At 44.0% G+C, this 17,943-nt stretch overlaps 1 protein-coding gene and 1 long non-coding RNA gene across 5 annotated transcripts in view; one reads left to right on the top strand and one right to left on the bottom strand.

The window, feature by feature from the left end:
- The window catches only part of LOC139582698 (1-phosphatidylinositol 4,5-bisphosphate phosphodiesterase beta-4-like), a 132,186-nt gene extending 120,491 nt beyond the window's left edge, over positions 1-11,695 (top strand). For 3 of the 4 annotated variants that reach the window (XM_071412934.1, XM_071412933.1, XM_071412935.1), the window contains 9 exons: positions 3,267-3,332; positions 4,025-4,140; positions 4,334-4,409; positions 4,709-4,884; positions 5,413-5,514; positions 7,492-7,549; positions 7,733-7,819; positions 7,959-7,995; positions 8,405-11,695. In XM_071412934.1, the coding sequence (XP_071269035.1) occupies positions 3,267-3,332; positions 4,025-4,140; positions 4,334-4,409; positions 4,709-4,884; positions 5,413-5,514; positions 7,492-7,549; positions 7,733-7,819; positions 7,959-7,995; positions 8,405-8,490 (804 nt within the window). In that variant the 3' untranslated portion in view covers positions 8,491-11,695. The remainder of the gene's footprint in view (positions 1-3,266; positions 3,333-4,024; positions 4,141-4,333; positions 4,410-4,708; positions 4,885-5,412; positions 5,515-7,491; positions 7,550-7,732; positions 7,820-7,958; positions 7,996-8,404) is intronic. The other variant, XM_071412936.1, reaches the window with a different exon arrangement.
- A 2,632-nt stretch (positions 11,696-14,327) lies between these two features.
- On the bottom strand, positions 14,328-17,532 carry LOC139582699 (uncharacterized). Its single transcript, XR_011676402.1, has 2 exons — positions 15,575-17,532; positions 14,328-15,071 (listed from the first exon to the last, which is right to left on the bottom strand). It is a non-coding gene; the product is annotated as an uncharacterized lncRNA (long non-coding RNA).
- Between the last annotated feature and the right edge of the window lie 411 nt (positions 17,533-17,943).

Below are 17,943 nucleotides of genomic sequence, written 5' to 3'. Positions count from 1 at the left end.
AATATCTGACCCCTACCACCTATATCCTGCTGATACTGCTGACACCTAATATCTGACCCCTACCACCTATATCCTGCTGATACCACTGACCCCTAATATCTGACCACTACCACCTATATCCTGCTGTTACCACTGACCCCTAATATCTGACCCCTACCATCTATATCCTGCTGATACTACTGACCCCTGATATCTGACCCCTACCACCTATATCCTGCTGGTACCACTGACCCCTAATATCTGACCCCTACCACCTATATCCTGCTGATACTGCTGACACCTAATATCTGACCCCTACCACCTATATCCTGCTGATACTGCTGACACCTACCACCTATATCCTGCTGGTACCACTGACCCCTAATATCTGACCCCTACCACCTATATCCTGCTGATACCACTAACCCCTAATATCTGACCCCTACCACCTATATCCTGCTGGTACCACTGACCCCTAATATCTGACCCCTACCATCTATATCCTGCTGATACTACTGACCCCTGATATCTGACCCCTACCACCTATATCCTGCTGATACTGCTGGGACCTAATATCTGACCCCTACCACCTATATCCTGCTGATACTACTGACCCCTGATATCTGACCCCTACCACCTATATCCTGCTGATACCACTAACCCCTAATATCTGACCCCTACCACCTATATCCTGCTGATACCACTGACCCCTAATATCTGACCCCTACCACCTATATCCTGCTGATACCACTAACCCCTAATATCTGACCCCTACCACCTATATCCTGCTGATACTACTGACACCCTAATATCTGACACCTACCACCTATATCCTGCTGATACTGCGGACACCTAATATCTGACCCCTACCACCTATATCCTGCTGATACCACTAACCCCTAATATCTGACCCCTACCATCTATATCCTGCTGGTACCACTGACCCCTAATATCTGACCCCTACCACCTATATCCTGCTGATACTACTGACCCCTGATATCTGACCCCTACCACCTATATCCTGCTGGTACCACTGACCCCTAATATCTGACCCCTACCATCTATATCCTGCTGATACTACTGACCCCTGATATCTGACCCCTACCACCTATATCCTGCTGATACTGCTGACACCTAATATCTGACCCCTACCACCTATATCCTGCTGGTACCACTGACCCCTAATATCTGACCCCTACCACCTATATCCTGCTGATACCACTAACCCCTAATATCTGACCCCTACCACCTATATCCTGCTGGTACCACTGACCCCTAATATCTGACCCCTACCATCTATATCCTGCTGATACTACTGACCCCTGATATCTGACCCCTACCACCTATATCCTGCTGATACTGCTGACACCTAATATCTGACCGCTACCACCTATATCCTGCTGATACCACTGACCCCTAATATCTGACCCCTACCACCTATATCCTGCTGGTACCACTGACCCCTAATATCTGACCCCTACCATCTATATCCTGCTGATACTACTGCCCCCTGATATCTGACCCCTACCACCTATATCCTGCTGATACTGCTGGGACCTAATATCTGACCCCTACCACCTATATCCTGCTGATACTACTGACCCCTGATATCTGACCCCTACCACCTATATCCTGCTGGTACCACTGACCCCTAATATCTGACCCCTACCACCTATATCCTGCTGATACCACTGACCCCTAATATCTGACCCCTACCACCTATATCCTGCTGATACCACTAACCCCTAATATCTGACCCCTACCACCTATATCCTGCTGATACTACTGACACCCTAATATCTGACACCTACCACCTATATCCTGCTGATACTGCGGACACCTAATATCTGACCCCTACCACCTATATCCTGCTGATACCACTAACCCCTAATATCTGACCCCTACCATCTATATCCTGCTGGTACCACTGACCCCTAATATCTGACCCCTACCACCTATATCCTGCTGATACTACTGACCCCTGATATCTGACCCCTACCACCTATATCCTGCTGGTACCACTGACCCCTAATATCTGACCCCTACCATCTATATCCTGCTGATACTACTGACCCCTGATATCTGACCCCTACCACCTATATCCTGCTGATACTGCTGACACCTAATATCTGACCCCTACCACCTATATCCTGCTGGTACCACTGACCCCTAATATCTGACCCCTACCACCTATATTCTGCTGGTACCACTGACCCCTAATATCTGACCCCTACCATCTATATCCTGCTGATACTACTGACCCCTGATATCTGACCCCTACCACCTATATCCTGCTGATACTACTGGCACCTAATATCTGACCCCTACCACCTATATCCTGCTGATACTACTGACCCCTGATATCTGACCCCTACCACCTATATCCTGCTGATACTGCTGACACCTAATATCTGACCCCTACCACCTATATCCTGCTGGTACCACTGACCCCTAATATCTGACCCCTACCACCTATATCCTGCTGGTACCACTGACCCCTAATATCTGACCCCTACCACCTATATCCTGCTGATACTACTGACCCCTGATATCTGACCCCTACCACCTATATCCTGCTGGTACCACTGACCCCCTGATATCTGACCCCTACCACCTATATCCTGCTGATACTGCTGACACCTAATATCTGACCCCTACCACCTATATCCTGCTGGTACCACTGACCCCTAATATCTGACCCCTACCACCTATATCCTGCTGGTACCACTGACCCCTAATATCTGACCCCTACCACCTATATCCTGCTGATACTACTGACCCCTGATATCTGACCCCTACCACCTATATCCTGCTGGTACCACTGACCCCCTGATATCTGACCCCTACCACCTATATCCTGCTGATACTGCTGACACCTAATATCTGACCCCTACCACCTATATCCTGCTGATACTGCTGACCCCTGATATCTGACCCCTACCACCTATATCCTGCTGATACTGCTGACCCCTGATATCTGACCCCTACCATCTAGTTTACTCCTAACCAGAACCTTAACAGTTCCCTAGGTCCCTTCCCTATTATAACTTTATTATCTGGTAAATGTATTCACCAACATCATAAAAAATGATCATGTTTTTATATAATTTGTCTATTTATCAGTATCAATAATATTTAACATCAGTCAGATGTTTCCTGTAGCACAAACAGAGGGTTGGTGCAGCACTGACATTCCTCAAACAGGCTTTGTCTAGTGTCTTTGAGCTTGCTGTCCTTTGATTAGTGAATTAAATCTGTTTTCAGTAATCTGTCTTTCCTCTCGCCAGACGTACCTTAAACTGATTAAAAAGCAGCAGAAAGAGCTGAACTTTTTAAAGAAGAAGCACGCAAAGGTGGGTTGATGTTTTAGACTGCTCGTACAGGTCCCAGAGCTAACACAGTACAGATCATTCATCCTGATGTCCACACACTGATCGCGATAAAGAGATGGAGAGGAAAAAAGAGGGATAGAGGTCTCTCCTTTCATCATTCAGTGTTGTCTGACCCCCGCCCACACACACAAACACACACACCCACTCTTGAGTGCATCCTGTAACCTAAGGTGTTTGTCTTTGATCTCACCAGAGAGTGGACAGACAGAAATTAGACTTGCTAAGATGACCTCACACACATGCATACACGCAAGCACACAGACACACACACACACAGTAGCTAGACTTCAGTCACTAACACCATGTCCTTATGAAATCCCTTCTTACGTAGCAACCTGTTTGTATACTAAAGAGAGGATCTCTTGTAGGGTTGACCATAGTAACCTCCTGCTCTCTTTTCCTGTTGCATAACAGTTATGAGAGTCAGACTGATGTTTTTGAACAGATGTACCCATTAGCCAGGGGTTTAACCATTTCCACTAATGTTTTCTTAGTGTAAGTTCTCAGCTATATGGTCTGGCTGTAATGGTAAATGACTTGTTTAGGAAAGGTTGGATCAAGCTATCTTTAGCTGTCTCTATCTCTGAAATAGTATCTCACTGTAAATCAGTTGTGACTTGATATCCTCAGTAATATGTTGTGTTCTGTTTCAGGACCGCACCATCATGCAGAAGTGCCACTGCACCCAGGTGGACAAGATGATTTCTCAGCACGACAAGGAGAAGCTGACACAGGACAAACTGCTGGAGAAGGCCATCAAGAAACGAGGGTAAATATCAGGACATGTAGATCAATCATTCAAGCAATTAGTCAATCAATCAATTAGGACATGTTGAAATAAACATTCAACATAAACATGTATTATCGTATACCTGGCATCTGGATACAGCCATTGGGTGTATAAAATGAAGGTTTGTTCCTGTCTCCACCTAGCTAAGAAATACCTTTCTGTCGCCCCACAGAGAAAACAACTGTCTGGAGTTGAAGAAGGAGACTGAGAGTAAAGTGGAGAAACTGAACACTGACCACAAAGCTAAGGTAACCTTCAGTTCACAGTCACCGCCCCTCTGTCATCAGAAGGAGATAGATTGTCTTTGTCGAACTGAATTCTAAGTTAAATTGGGGACTCCTGCACCTGCAGTGATTAGTTGAATAACATTACAGCAGCTCAGCACATTAAGGAGTGGTTAGTGATGATATAGTGTTTGGTGTTTAAGTGTGTAGTGTGTATGCTGTGCCCTTCAGGTGAAGAACAACAAATCACAGCACAATAATAAGTGGTCTGAGATGATATACAGTTTAGTGTAGTGTAATATTGTGTATCCTGTGCCCTTCAGGTGAAGGACATTACAGCCCAGCACACTAAGGAGTGGTCAGAGATGATCAACTCCCACAGCAGTGTAGAGCAGGATATGAAGGACATCCACGTGGTCCAGCAGTGTGAACAGCTCAAGAAACTACTGAGTGGAGTCCAGGAACAACAGACTCTATCGCTCAAACTGATTCACGAACGGTGAGAGAGAGCGATGCACACACATACACTAGGTCAGGGCTCTTCAACCATGTTCCTGGAGAGATACCCTCCTTTAAGTTTTCACCTAGGTTGGGCCAAGCTGGAGGGTAGCTCTCCAGAAAAGCTACAGTAGGGTAGCTCTCCAGAAAAGCTACAGTAGGGTAGCTCTCCAGAAAAGCTACAGGAGGGTAGCTCTCCAGAAAAGCTACAGGAGGGTAGCTCTCCAGAAAAGTTACAGGAGGGTAGCTCTCCAGAAGCAGGGTTGGAGAGCAATGGAGTAGACCCTACATCTCAAACTTAAAGAGGAACTGACAAAACAGCTGACCCTACAGCTCAAACTGAAAATCCAGAGTTCTTCATTGGGACATGATGTGTGCTATAGTTCTGATGTCTCTGAATGAGGTCCCTAGGACAACAGATACAGTCTAACCATCTTGGCTACTGTGAGCTGTGGGGTTGTCCTGCTAGGTATATGTGTACTTGATGAGGTTTCTTACCAGGCTGTTTTTTTGTCCCCTCCCCTCTCAGGCAGAGCAAGGAGATGCGGGCCAACCAGGCCAAGACGTCCATGGAGAACAGCAAGGCCATCAGCCAGGACAAGACCATCAAAAACAAGGCAGAGAGGGAGAGGTGGGTCACACTGCCCCGCTCGCTAATCACAAACTGACTTTGACTGCATGGAGAACATGGGTTATGTCAGGATGTATATACCCTGAGTATACAAAACATTATGAACACTTTCCATGACATTTACATTTTACATTTAACATTTAAGTCATTTAGCAGACGCTCTTATCCAGAGCGACTTACAAATTGGTGCATTCACCTTATGATATCCAGTGGAACAACCACTTTACAATAGTGCATCTAACTCTTTTAAGGGGGGGGGGGGGGTTAGAAGGATTACTTTATCCTATCCTAGGTATTCCTTAAAGAGGTGGGGTTTCAGGTGTCTCCGGAAGGTGGTGATTGACTCCGCTGACCTGGCGTCGTGAGGGAGTTTGTTCCACCATTGGGGTGCCAGAGCAGCGAACAGTTTTGACTGGGCTGAGCGGGAACTGTACTTCCTCAGAGGTAGGGAGGCGAGCAGGCCAGAGGTGGATGAACGCAGTGCCCTTGTTTGGGTGTAGGGCCTGATCAGAGCCTGAAGGTACGGAGGTGCCGTTCCCCTCACAGCTCCGTAGGCAAGCACCATGGTCTTGTAGCGGATGCGAGCTTCAACTGGAAGCCAGTGGAGAGAGCGGAGGAGCGGGGTGACGTGAGAGAACTTGGGAAAGTTGAACACCAGACGGGCTGCGGCGTTCTGGATGAGTTGTAGGGGTTTAATGGCACAGGCAGGGAGCCCAGCCAACAGCGAGTTGCAGTAATCCAGACGGGAGATGACAAGTGCCTGGATTAGGACCTGCGCCGCTTCCTGCGTGAGGCAGGGTCGTACTCTGCGAATGTTGTAGAGCATGAACCTACAGGAACGGGTCACCGCCTTGATGTTAGTTGAGAACGACAGGGTGTTGTCCAGGATCACGCCAAGGTTCTTAGCACTCTGGGAGGAGGACACAATGGAGTTGTCAACCGTGATAGCGAGATCATGGAACGGGCAGTCCTTCCCCGGGAGGAAGAGCAGCTCCGTCTTGCCGAGGTTCAGCTTGAGGTGGTGATCCGTCATCCACACTGATATGTCTGCCAGACATGCAGAGATGCGATTCACCACCTGGTTATCAGAGGGGGGAAAGGAGAAGATTAATTGTGTGTCGTCTGCATAGCAATGATAGGAGAGACCATGTGAGGATATGACAGAGCCAAGTGACTTGGTGTATAGCGAGAATAGGAGAGGGCCTAGAACAGAGCCCTGGGGGACACCAGTGGTGAGAGCACGTGGTGCGGAGACAGATTCTCGCCACGCCACCTGGTAGGAGCGACCTGTCAGGTAGGACGCAATCCAAGCGTGGGCCGCGCCGGAGATGCCCAGCTCGGAGAGGGTGGAGAGGAGGATCTGATGGTTCACAGTATCAAAGGCAGCCGATAGGTCTAGAAGGATGAGAGCATAGACTGACCAGGTGAATCCAGGTGAAAGATATGATCCCTTATTGATGTCACTTGTTAAATCCACTTCAATCAGTGTAGATGAAGGGGAGGAGACAGGTTAAAGAAGGATTTCTAAGCCTTGAGACAATTGAGACATGAATTGTGTATGTGTGCCATTCAGAGGATGAATGGGCAAGACAAAATATTTAAGTGCCAGGCACACCGGTTTGTGTCAAGAATCGCAACGCTGCTGACTTTTTCACGTTACACAGTTCCCAGTGAATTAAGAGTGGTCCACCACCCAAAGGACATCCAGCCAACTTGACACAACTGTGGGAAGCATTGGAGTCAACATGGGCCAGCATCCCTGTGGAACGCATTCGACACCTTGTAGATTCCATGCCCCGACAAATTGAGGCTGTTCTGAGGGCAGAATGGGAGGCTGTACCTCAATACAAGAAAGGTGTTGTTAATGTTTGGTGTACTCGGTGTAGACTACAGTATTTAGGTTCCCTATGAACACCCCTTAAACTGTGTCTGTACTCGTATAATCTTAGAATGTCTTCCTTCTCGTTCTCTTCACAGGAGAGTTAGAGAGTTGAACAGCAGCAACACCAAAAAGTTCCTGGAAGAAAGGAAAAGGGTTGGTGTTTTATCTTCTACTAATTCTAGTGCTGTGCTGCTGTTGAGGTGAATCAACTAGCGCCTTAGCCTTGAAATGGTTTGCTTAGCTGATACATTTGGTGTTAAATTAAATCACTCTTTCTCCTCCCTCCGTCTTCTTCCTCCCTCCATCTTTGTCCTCTATCCCTTGCTCCATCGCTAGTTGGCTATGAAGCACCAGAAGGAGATGGAGACGCTGGAGAAGTCTCAGAAAGAAGAGCTAGAGAAACTGGACAAGTTCAATGAGCAGGTAGCTAACCGCTGATCAAGGATCAGATTACCACACAAACCATAGTTGTATTGTTTGTCATCATTTTTCACAGCAAGTACATGTATGTCACATGTATGTTCTTTCTCATCCTTATGATTTGCTTGTTTTTGCACCACAGCGTTTGAAATCACATCATGCCAATAAACAGTGTCAAGGTAGGCGCTTCCATCCAAGACTTTGTGTTATGAAACCACATGGTAACCTTTTAATATGCAGCACTCAGGGTGTCAGCAGTCAGTCCTGTCTACATGAGTCATTGATCATTATGATGAGTCATGGCAGTATTACAAGGACCCAGGAGACCCTCTACTGCTGTTTCACTGAGAGTCTTCCTGACACCTGGATATCATGTGACAGTATGCTGCAACACTGGGACAGGACGGAGGAGTTAGTTTGGGCTGGCATAGTTTAGGTAGTTGTACTGTTACTGTAGTTTAAATCAATAAATGGCTGTACTGATGCAGTAGAATTATGTCTCTGGTAGAAGTGTGTGTGGATTCTTGCGTAGGGAGGTGTGTGTGTGTGCACGGTTTGTGTAACAGTGTGGTTGTTGGTTCCCTCTAGGCCAAAGACATCCAGCAGATGGTGAAGCTGGAGGAGGAGATGGACCGCAGACCAGCCACAGTGGTTTAACCACTCCCACCAACTGAGACACACACACATATACAATGCCCAGACCAGCCACATTGGTTTAACCACTTCCACCAACCGAGACAGACACACACACTCTGCCCAGACCAGCCACAGTGGTCTGAACACCCCCACCAACACCTAAGACACACACAAACACCCACACAGGCACCGAATGCTCCCTCAAACAACTGACGCAGAGACCCAGAAACACTCACACATCTCACTACACACACCCCCTTGATTCCCCGTTTCATTCCCTCACCCTGCAATATTGTCATAGCTCATATCCTCTATCCCTCTAAATCTCCCTCAGCAATGAACCACATCCACACACAGTCAGTCCCCCCCTCCAACTCCCCTGTGCTGTGGAGCCATTGGTGCAGACCGGTGATTGACAGTAAGATGAGCGAATGCTGTTGGAAGGTGGGTGGGACATCCAAAACATTGAGAGACACATCCCACCTTCACCGTTCCATCTCTCCACCACTCTACTACACCCGGACCTGCTTTTTATAAACCTCCATCCATCTTTTTAATCTGTTTTTAATGGAAGCAATGTTTGCAGATATCAATAGTCACTGTAAACATACACAAAGACACTGATACGCATACATACAATCGTTATCACGTCTGTTCCTTCGGTTGTCATGACGGCTTAAGTCATGTTCTCTGTTCAAACTCTTGTAATACTTTTATTTTTTTATTTTTAATGGTACCAGGTATCAATAACAGGACCAGAATATGGAGGGGGAAAATACAGATGTATTAGTTATACATTTTATGTCAGCACAAAATATGTAAATTATGCTGTATGCTACACAAGAGTTGAAGTAATGTCCTGAGCACTTTATATGTGGTAGGCATAACGTGGTTGGCTATCATAACCCAAGTGATAGATTTCTCTGTTTTGATATGAATGTAAACTGAAAAAGGACAAAACGTCGGATGAGCGCTGTTCGGAGAAAACTAAGCCCAACGTCAGGTAGTCCTAAACACTGCAGCTTGTCCTTCACGCATAGTTTTGTTTTATCAAGGGATATCTACGAATTTTTCTCAACTAAAAAAAAATACAAAGGCTAAACCAGAGACTGATTTTGATTCTTTCACACCGACAGAAGTGTATATAGGAAGTGTGGATGTGTAGACCAGTGTTCTTTCACTGGCCTGTCTTGTATGACACCGTGTTAGCTTCAGAAATAACCAGTTAATGTATTCTATGTGTCAAATGGCATAAAGAGGACAATCATTTTTATTACATTTTTTATTTTACCTTCATTTTGACATGGAGATATATATTTATATACATATACAGTGCATTCGGAAAGTATTCAGACCCCTTCCCTTTTTCCCATTTTGTTACTTTACAGCCTTATTCTAAAATGGATTAAATAAAAAATGACATAGCAAAAAAAAAATATATATATATTTTATGTAATAAATTTTTTTATGAAATACCTTGTTTACATAAGTATTCAGACCCTTTGCTATGACACTTGAAATTGATCTCAGGTGCATCTTGTTTCCATTGATCATCCTTGAGATGTTTCTACAACTTGATTGGCGTCCACCTGTGGTAAATTCAATTGATTGGACATGATGTGGAAAGGCACACACCTGTCTATATAAGGTCCCACAGTTGACAGGGAATGTCAGAGTGAAAACCAAGCCATGAGGTTCAAGGAATTGTCCGTAGAGCTCCAAGACAGGATTGTGTCGAGGAACAGATCTGGGGAAGGGTACCAAAACATGGTACCCAGCATTGAAGGTCCCCACAGTGGCCTCACAGTGGCCTCCATCATTCTTAAATGGAAGAAGTTTGGAACCACCAAGACTCTTCCTAGAGCTGGTCAGGGAGGTGACCAAGAACCCGATGGTCACTCTGACAGAGCTCTAGAGTTCCTTTGTGGAGATAGGAGAACCTTCCAGAAGGACAACCATGTATGCAACACTCCACCAATCAGGCCTTTATGGTAGAGTTTCCAGGCGGAAGCCACTCCTCAGTAAAAGGCACATGACAGCCCACTTGGAGTTTGCCAAAAGGCACCTAAAGGACTCTCAGACCATGAGAAGCAAGATTCTCTGGTCTGATGAAACCAAGATTGAACTCTTTGGCCTGAATGCCAAGCGTCACCACTGTAGAAAACCTGGCGCCATCCCTACTGTGAAGCATGGTGGTGGCAGCATCATGCTGTGGGGATGTTTTTCAGCGGCAGAGACTGGGAGACTAGTCAGGATCGAGGGAAAGATGAACGGAGCAAAGTAAAGAGAGATTCTTGATGAAAACATGCTCCAGAGCACACAGGACCTCAGGCTGGGGTAAAGGTTCACCTTCCAACAGGACAACAACCCTAAGCACACAGCCAAGACAACGCAGGAGTGGCTACGGGACAAGTCTCTGAATGTCCTTGAGTGGCCCAGCCAGAGCCCGGACTTGAACCCGATCGAACATCTCTGGAGAGACCTGAAAATAGCTGTGCAGCGATGCTCCCCATCCAACCTGACAGAGCTTGAGAGGATCTTCAGAGAAGAATGGGAGAAACTCCCCAAATACAGGTGTGCCAAGCTTGTAGCATCATACCCAAGAAGCCTCGAGGCTGTAATCGCTGCCCGAAAGTGATTCAACAAAGTACTGAGTAAAGGGTCTGAATACTTTTTCTTTTGAATACATTTGCAAAAAAATAAAATGTTTTTGCTTTGTCATTATGGGGTATTGTGTGTAGATTGATGAGGGGGAAAACAATTTTATCAATTTTATAATAGGGCTGTAACGTAACAAAATGTGGAAAAGTCAAGGGGTCTGAATACTTTCCAAATGCACTGTATATACACTACAAGTCAAAAGTTTGGACACAGCTACTCATTCCAGAGTTAATCTTTATTTTCCACAATCACCTGACCTCAACCCAATTGAGATGGTTTGGGATGAGTCGGACCGCAGAGTGAAGGAAAAGCAGCCAACAAGTGCTCAGCATATGTGGGAACTCCTTCAAGACTTTTGGAAAAGCATTCCAGGTGAAGCTGGTTGAGAGAATGCCAAGAGTGTGCAGAGCTGTCAAGGCAAAGGGTGGCTATTTGAAGAATCTCAAATATATATTTTTTTAGATTTGTTTAACACTTTATTGGTTACTACATGATCATTTGTTTTATTTCATAGTTTTGATGTCTTCACTATTATTCTACAATGTAGAAAATAGTAAAAATAAAGAAAAACCCTTGAATGAGTAGGTGTGTCCAAACTTTTGACTGGTACTGTGTATATATATATAGTCATCTTGTTCATAAACTCTAATGCAAATCAATTTTCAACAATACATACAGTACAATGAGTTTTCATACAGATGTAGAATCTTAATGTGAGCCAGTTTGCTACAGCAGTTAAATAATCCTGCAGCAACAGAACATGTGGATTATAATTAATGGTTATTTTTGTAGGAATTTACCATTTTTTTCGTAAGGGAAAATCAAGTCTGAAATTTCAAAGTGGAAATTACAAACTTCAGAAGCTTTTTAAAACTTAAAATACACTACACGTTTTACATTTCCTGCATTGCACGAAATGTCTCCTGCAACAGGGTGATCAAATTAAGATCCTACATCTGTAGACCCTTGAGTACTAGTTTGTTGTTGTTGTTTCTGGATTTTAGAGACAGCAGGGATAGATATACCAGGGGTTGATAGCTCTCGGTCTCGGCTATGATGACGCAGTGGAATTAGATTAAATTGCCCCTAACCTCTGGTCTGGGGTCAGATAGAATTTTATCCCATTTATGGTCAAGGTTAGATTTGGGGGTAGTGTAATCTGATTTTAGATCTGTGGTTATGGGTAGTTTAACTTCTACCTGCAATGAAAGTGAAGCAGCATGACGTCATACTTCCGGGGTCAGTCCCCTAATCCTTTGAATGGGCTTTACGATTATATCATCAAATTCAGGAAAACGCAGTCATTTAAGATATATATCAAAATGTTGTCTTGTTTTTGGATGAATTTACTTCTGCCAGATCCCTTTTATGAAGTTTTCGCACTGAAGACCATTGCGCTACGTATTTGCCCATTGAAGACCATTGCGCTACGTATTTGCCAATTGAAAATAATCCAAGAGCTTTCAAGAATTCTAAAACTACAATGCTACTTGCCGCGACACTTTCATAGCGTATGACTATGGAACGCCGTTTGGGTCTTTGCGTATAAAAAAATATACAAGTCAAATAACACAGTTTAATTGTATAATGTTGTGCTGGAACGCAACTTCTGGGGTAGTTAGCTGGCTTTAGCTTGGTACTTGAAATGCTCCCATCCGGACTAGTATTGTTTAGGGACAAACGTGCAACACTGTTCTCCAATCATTTTACATACACCTCCCTGGTTGGCCAGAATCATGTCCAGTTCTAGTCTATTTTGTCTACTGGTTTGAGAGGTAGCATCCAATCGTTCAGCCATCCCGTAAGTACTGTGTGGGTGTAGTTAACAAATCATTGTTGCTTATAGTAGATATAATTGATTCAGGCATTCTGCTTAGCATCAACAATAGCTGGGCCAAAAATTGGCAATAAATGCCACAGGCCATCATTCCTGTTTGATGTCTGGTATTCGTGGGGGACCCCTATTGGGACCCCAACAGGTTGGTGTGCATGTTATCTGTACCCTCGGACCTAGGAGCGTCATGGTTCTGCCGTCTCCTGGGTTGGTACCGAGTCTCTGTGTCATGTGCAGCTCCCAGAAGTTGGTTAGCTGTAACCTCAATAATAGGCAATGGTGTTATCAGACTGGCCAAAGCACATGTGCAACGACAATATCCTTTCAAAATGGGGTCAATTGCCTGGCAGGTCCCCACATCCACCATACATCAGCAACACCTCTAGTTAATAGTGGCATTAGTGATGCAGGTAGTAGTAGGGAGCCTCCCATAGTCTATACCCCTACCTGTACTAGTGATACAGCTGTAATATCCCCCATATGCCTTAACTCCCCACGGTACCTTCTGGGGAGGGACTTCTGTGAACACAAGACTCAGAGTTTTACACAGGGTTGAATTTGGCTTAAACTTTCCAATATACACATCCAACCTTCCCCATTACTTAGGGCAAATGGGTGAGCAGCCAGAATAGGTCTGGCATGTCCACATACGACACAGTCCTTTCTATTTATTGTTTTGTAGGCCAACCACATATTCTCCCTTTCCTCATATTCAGTTTCAGTCCCCAATTGGTCACTATCTGAGATGTCTTTTACATTTATTACCTGTCCCAGATTGGAGAGCTTAGGTGGTGGTGTGGGACTTGGTCTTGAAGTGGTGGAGGAGGCCGGCTGAATCCCTGGTCCGTTGGAACTGGTGGTGGTTCTGGCAGTACTGTGATGGTAACATCCCCATCGTATCCTAAACAGACAGCTCAGGACCACAAGCAGTCCTGTAAAGCCCCATCCTCTCCCAGAGAACACATCATCAGCTAGAGATCAAGCAACACTTTCACTTCTATGAACGTACACAGTGAGGAAAGGTCGGGGTCAGGGAATTCTTCATTAAGGAGTTGACCCCTGAGCTTTATTAGCAACAGTTCTTCTCCTTAACTCTGTGATCATTCGGCAGTGTCAGTGTGTCTCACCCTCCAAGTGCGATATGCCCCCAGGTCGAGTGAATCACCTTCTCCTTTAATTCATCTGTAATGCATAAAATCTTGGACATACAGGTTTGGTTAACAAACAGTTTCTCATTTGTTCTATCTGATTATATATTTAACTTCTATGCCTATTTTTTAGCTAGAATTATTATTATTATTTATTTTTTAATTATTTTTTTTATTTTTTATAATTAGTTTATTATCCAATAGGCCCCATCCTATCCTAGACCACAATGTACCCATCCCCCTCTTGATACCTGGCTCTAGCCAGGTAACAACCTTACCTATTCTAAATAATGACTTAGGTAAGAATAGTAAAATATTCTTATGTTCTACATTATCATGTAGGAGCGCCCCTTTCATTTTCCACATGTCCAATTCTCCCTGTTGTCTCCATTCAGTAACTGTTATCTACCCATTCTGTTATCCATGTCCTGGCGCCCCTTCCGAAACTCCCCTCTCTGCTCTCAAACCTTCAAGGTCTCAGCAGTGTAGGGAGGGCCTGTCTGTCTGCCCTTTCCCTTATCTGTCTGTAACAACTGTTTTGTTTCCAAATTTTAACTAAATGTCTCACTGTTTGGCTTCATCTAAACTCATGGATTTTTAGAAAAACATGTCTATGGTGGCAATTTCTAGAGTCCTTACATATTAATTTACCTCAAAACCAGTATACCAAATGACCACAAATGCATTATCTACATGACCCTCCCCCGAAGCTGATCAGACTTCAAGAGACAGCCATGATGCAGGTCAAAGGTTACAACACCCCCTTACATTCGTGTTCCATACCATGTCTAGACCTATTAAAGAACCCCTTATCTTTAAAAATTAAACATTTCCTTGTCTAATTAAAACTCAGAAAATAAAACTCTGAATATTCCATATATGAGTGTGCCCCTTTAAGATACCTTGTCTCTGGGAACATGTAAATCCCCTTAACCCAAACGTTTACTACAAACAAAACATAATTACATAGTTATACCTGTCACAAGAATTTAAAACATGGCCAAGAGGATTTAAAACATGGCCAAGAGGATTAAGTCCTCACCACATTAAAGCTCAGGCTTGGACTTAGGTACCGAGCGGCGACCAGTTAAAAAATAGTTATTAACCTGACCCGGATTTGCCAATTCAGCACGAGCTCCCGAATGATCAAGCTCAGTTTAATTCCGATGCTACCTAGAAGGGTGTCCGAGGCGTGTACGAGGTTGCCAACAACTCACATCTTCAACTTACACTAACTTCTAGTCCCGGACACTGATACAAACTTGAACAGACACTTCAATCTTATGGATACTCCTAGTTCTAGCAACTAGCCCCATTTCTAAGATGTGTCATTACTTCTCACTTATCTTACGGATACTCCTAGTTGCAACTAGCCCCGTTTCTAAGATATATCTCACACTTTATCTTATGGATACTCCTAGCTGATCAACATATCAGCTAGCCCCATTTCTAAGATATTTCAGAATTACATAGTTATACCTGTCACAAGAATTTAAAACATGGCCAAGAGGATTAAGTCCTCACCACATTAAACCTCAGGCTTGGACTTAGGTACCGAGCGGCGACCAGTTAAAAAATAGTTATTAACCTGACCCGGATTTGCCAATTCAGCACGAGCTCCCGAATGATCAAGCTCAGTTTAATTCCGATGCTACCTAGAAGGGTGTCCGAGGCGTGTACGAGGTTGCCAACAACTTACATCTTCAACTTACACTAACTTCTAGTCCCGGACACTGATACAAACTTGAACAGACACTTCAATCTTATGGATACTCCTAGTTCTAGCAACTAGCCCCATTTCTAAGATGTGTCATTACTTCTCACTTATCTTACGGATACTCCTAGTTGCAACTAGCCCCGTTTCTAAGATATATCTCACACTTTATCTTATGGATACTCCTAGCTGATCAACATATCAGCTAGCCCCATTTCTAAGATATTTCAGAATTACATAGTTATACCTGTCACAAGAATTTAAAACATGGCCAAGAGGATTAAGTCCTCACCACATTAAACCTCAGGCTTGGACTTAGGTACCGAGCGGCGACCAGTTAAAAAATAGTTATTAACCTGACCCGGATTTGCCAATTCAGCACGAGCTCCCGAATGATCAAGCTCAGTTTAATTCCGATGCTACCTAAAAGGGTGTCCGAGGCGTGTACGAGGTTGCCAACAACTTACATCTTCAACTTACACTAACTTCTAGTCCCGGACACTGATACAAACTTGAACAGACACTTCAATCTTATGGATACTCCTAGTTCTAGCAACTAGCCCCATTTCTAAGATGTGTCATTACTTCTCACTTATCTTACGGATACTCCTAGTTGCAACTAGCCCCGTTTCTAAGATATATCTCACACTTTATCTTATGGATACTCCTAGCTGATCAACATATCAGCTAGCCCCATTTCTAAGATATTTCAGAATAAATGGCAGATATCTTTACACAAGTGCCTTCACATGTAACACAAGTAATTTTAACAGAAATTCATACTCACACTCAGTTACTGATCTTAAATTTGGATATGTCTATAATACAATATGCAGATTTTTGATTTAACAGGCTCTGCTTACCTTTGTTTAGTCGACTTTTAGATCAGGTTCCTGAGGTGAGATGAATCCCCGGCAGCTCCTTTTCAGGTCACCCGTCTCTCTGGATTTGTCTCCAACTTCTCTCTCTCTTCTCATCAACCTCCTATGGACCGAATTCAGGTTCTTAGAAAACCATCCTCTGCTACCAATTTGTTGATGATACATTTACTAGAAGAGTGAGACCAAGTTGAGATGCTGGACCAGGTGGATAAGGTATGATATAAGGCAGTTTATTAAAGTGTAAAGATATCTGAAATAGCGTGCACGGACCCTTTCATCAAGCTCAAATGGAACTCTCTGAAAGAAGCCCAGATAACAGAGTGCATAGACATTTTATACAAAGATAGAAAGTAGGTTGAGTCTGGAAGTTCTTGTCCTCTGGTTGGTCCTGATGAGTTGGGCGAGGTCCCCTTCAGGCTAGTATCACTGTCTCATTGGCTCTGAGTAGATTTCTTTGTCTTCAGAAATGTTCAGCTAAAACAGGAGATTAGGTGTGTGCGTAGATGTTCCTATTTTGACATTTCTGTGTGTCTCTGTAAAATGTTCAGACTGAAGAGGAGTTTTTGTGTGTGCGTAGATGTTCCTGTCTTATCTGTGTTTATGAAAGGTTTACGTCAGCCCTCTGTCCTTGGGTATGTGTGTGTCTCAGTTTCTCGTGATATGCAGTACCAGGCACCCCTTTTCTTATCAGTCTTTATGAAAAGGCCTGTGTCAGCCATCTGTCTCTGGGTGTGTGTGGGTCTCCGTATCTGCTTTTGAGTTTGTGAGAAACCCTGTTTGGAAAGAAGTTAGTTATAACAATGTAATAGCAAATATGCTTGTGTTATAATAAATGATATTTATTACACTAGCTAGCACCAATACAACCAGCCTGGAAACAATGACCAGTAGAAACTGCAGTCATTTTCCTTATTCTTATAAATGATTTCGGAATCCGTGTGAGTAAGTATTAGCTAGGTAGCCACTTGTTGTTCGCCTATTGAAATTGAACTTCAGTTCATGAAAAGAAATAGCTAGCCAGCTACTAAACCCTGTTTCCCAAAGCTAACGGTATAAGCAGCCAGCTAGCTTCATTAGGCTCGACGGTACCGGGTTATATGTTGTGAAACTACAATAAGGATTAGGCACAATATTTTTTTTATTTGCGGTTTGCCTTCAAAATAAAAGTACCTCTTTGAACGTGATGCAGAATGTTACAATGGGTGGAATCATGCCATATTTAGACTAGATAATGTTAATAAACAAGGTTGGAA

This window comes from Salvelinus alpinus, chromosome 8 (assembly GCF_045679555.1).
Source record: "Salvelinus alpinus chromosome 8, SLU_Salpinus.1, whole genome shotgun sequence".
Taxonomy (NCBI): domain Eukaryota; kingdom Metazoa; phylum Chordata; class Actinopteri; order Salmoniformes; family Salmonidae; genus Salvelinus; species Salvelinus alpinus.
The sequence above is the reverse complement of the archived record's forward strand: the minus strand, read 5'-3'. Positions and strand labels throughout refer to the sequence as shown.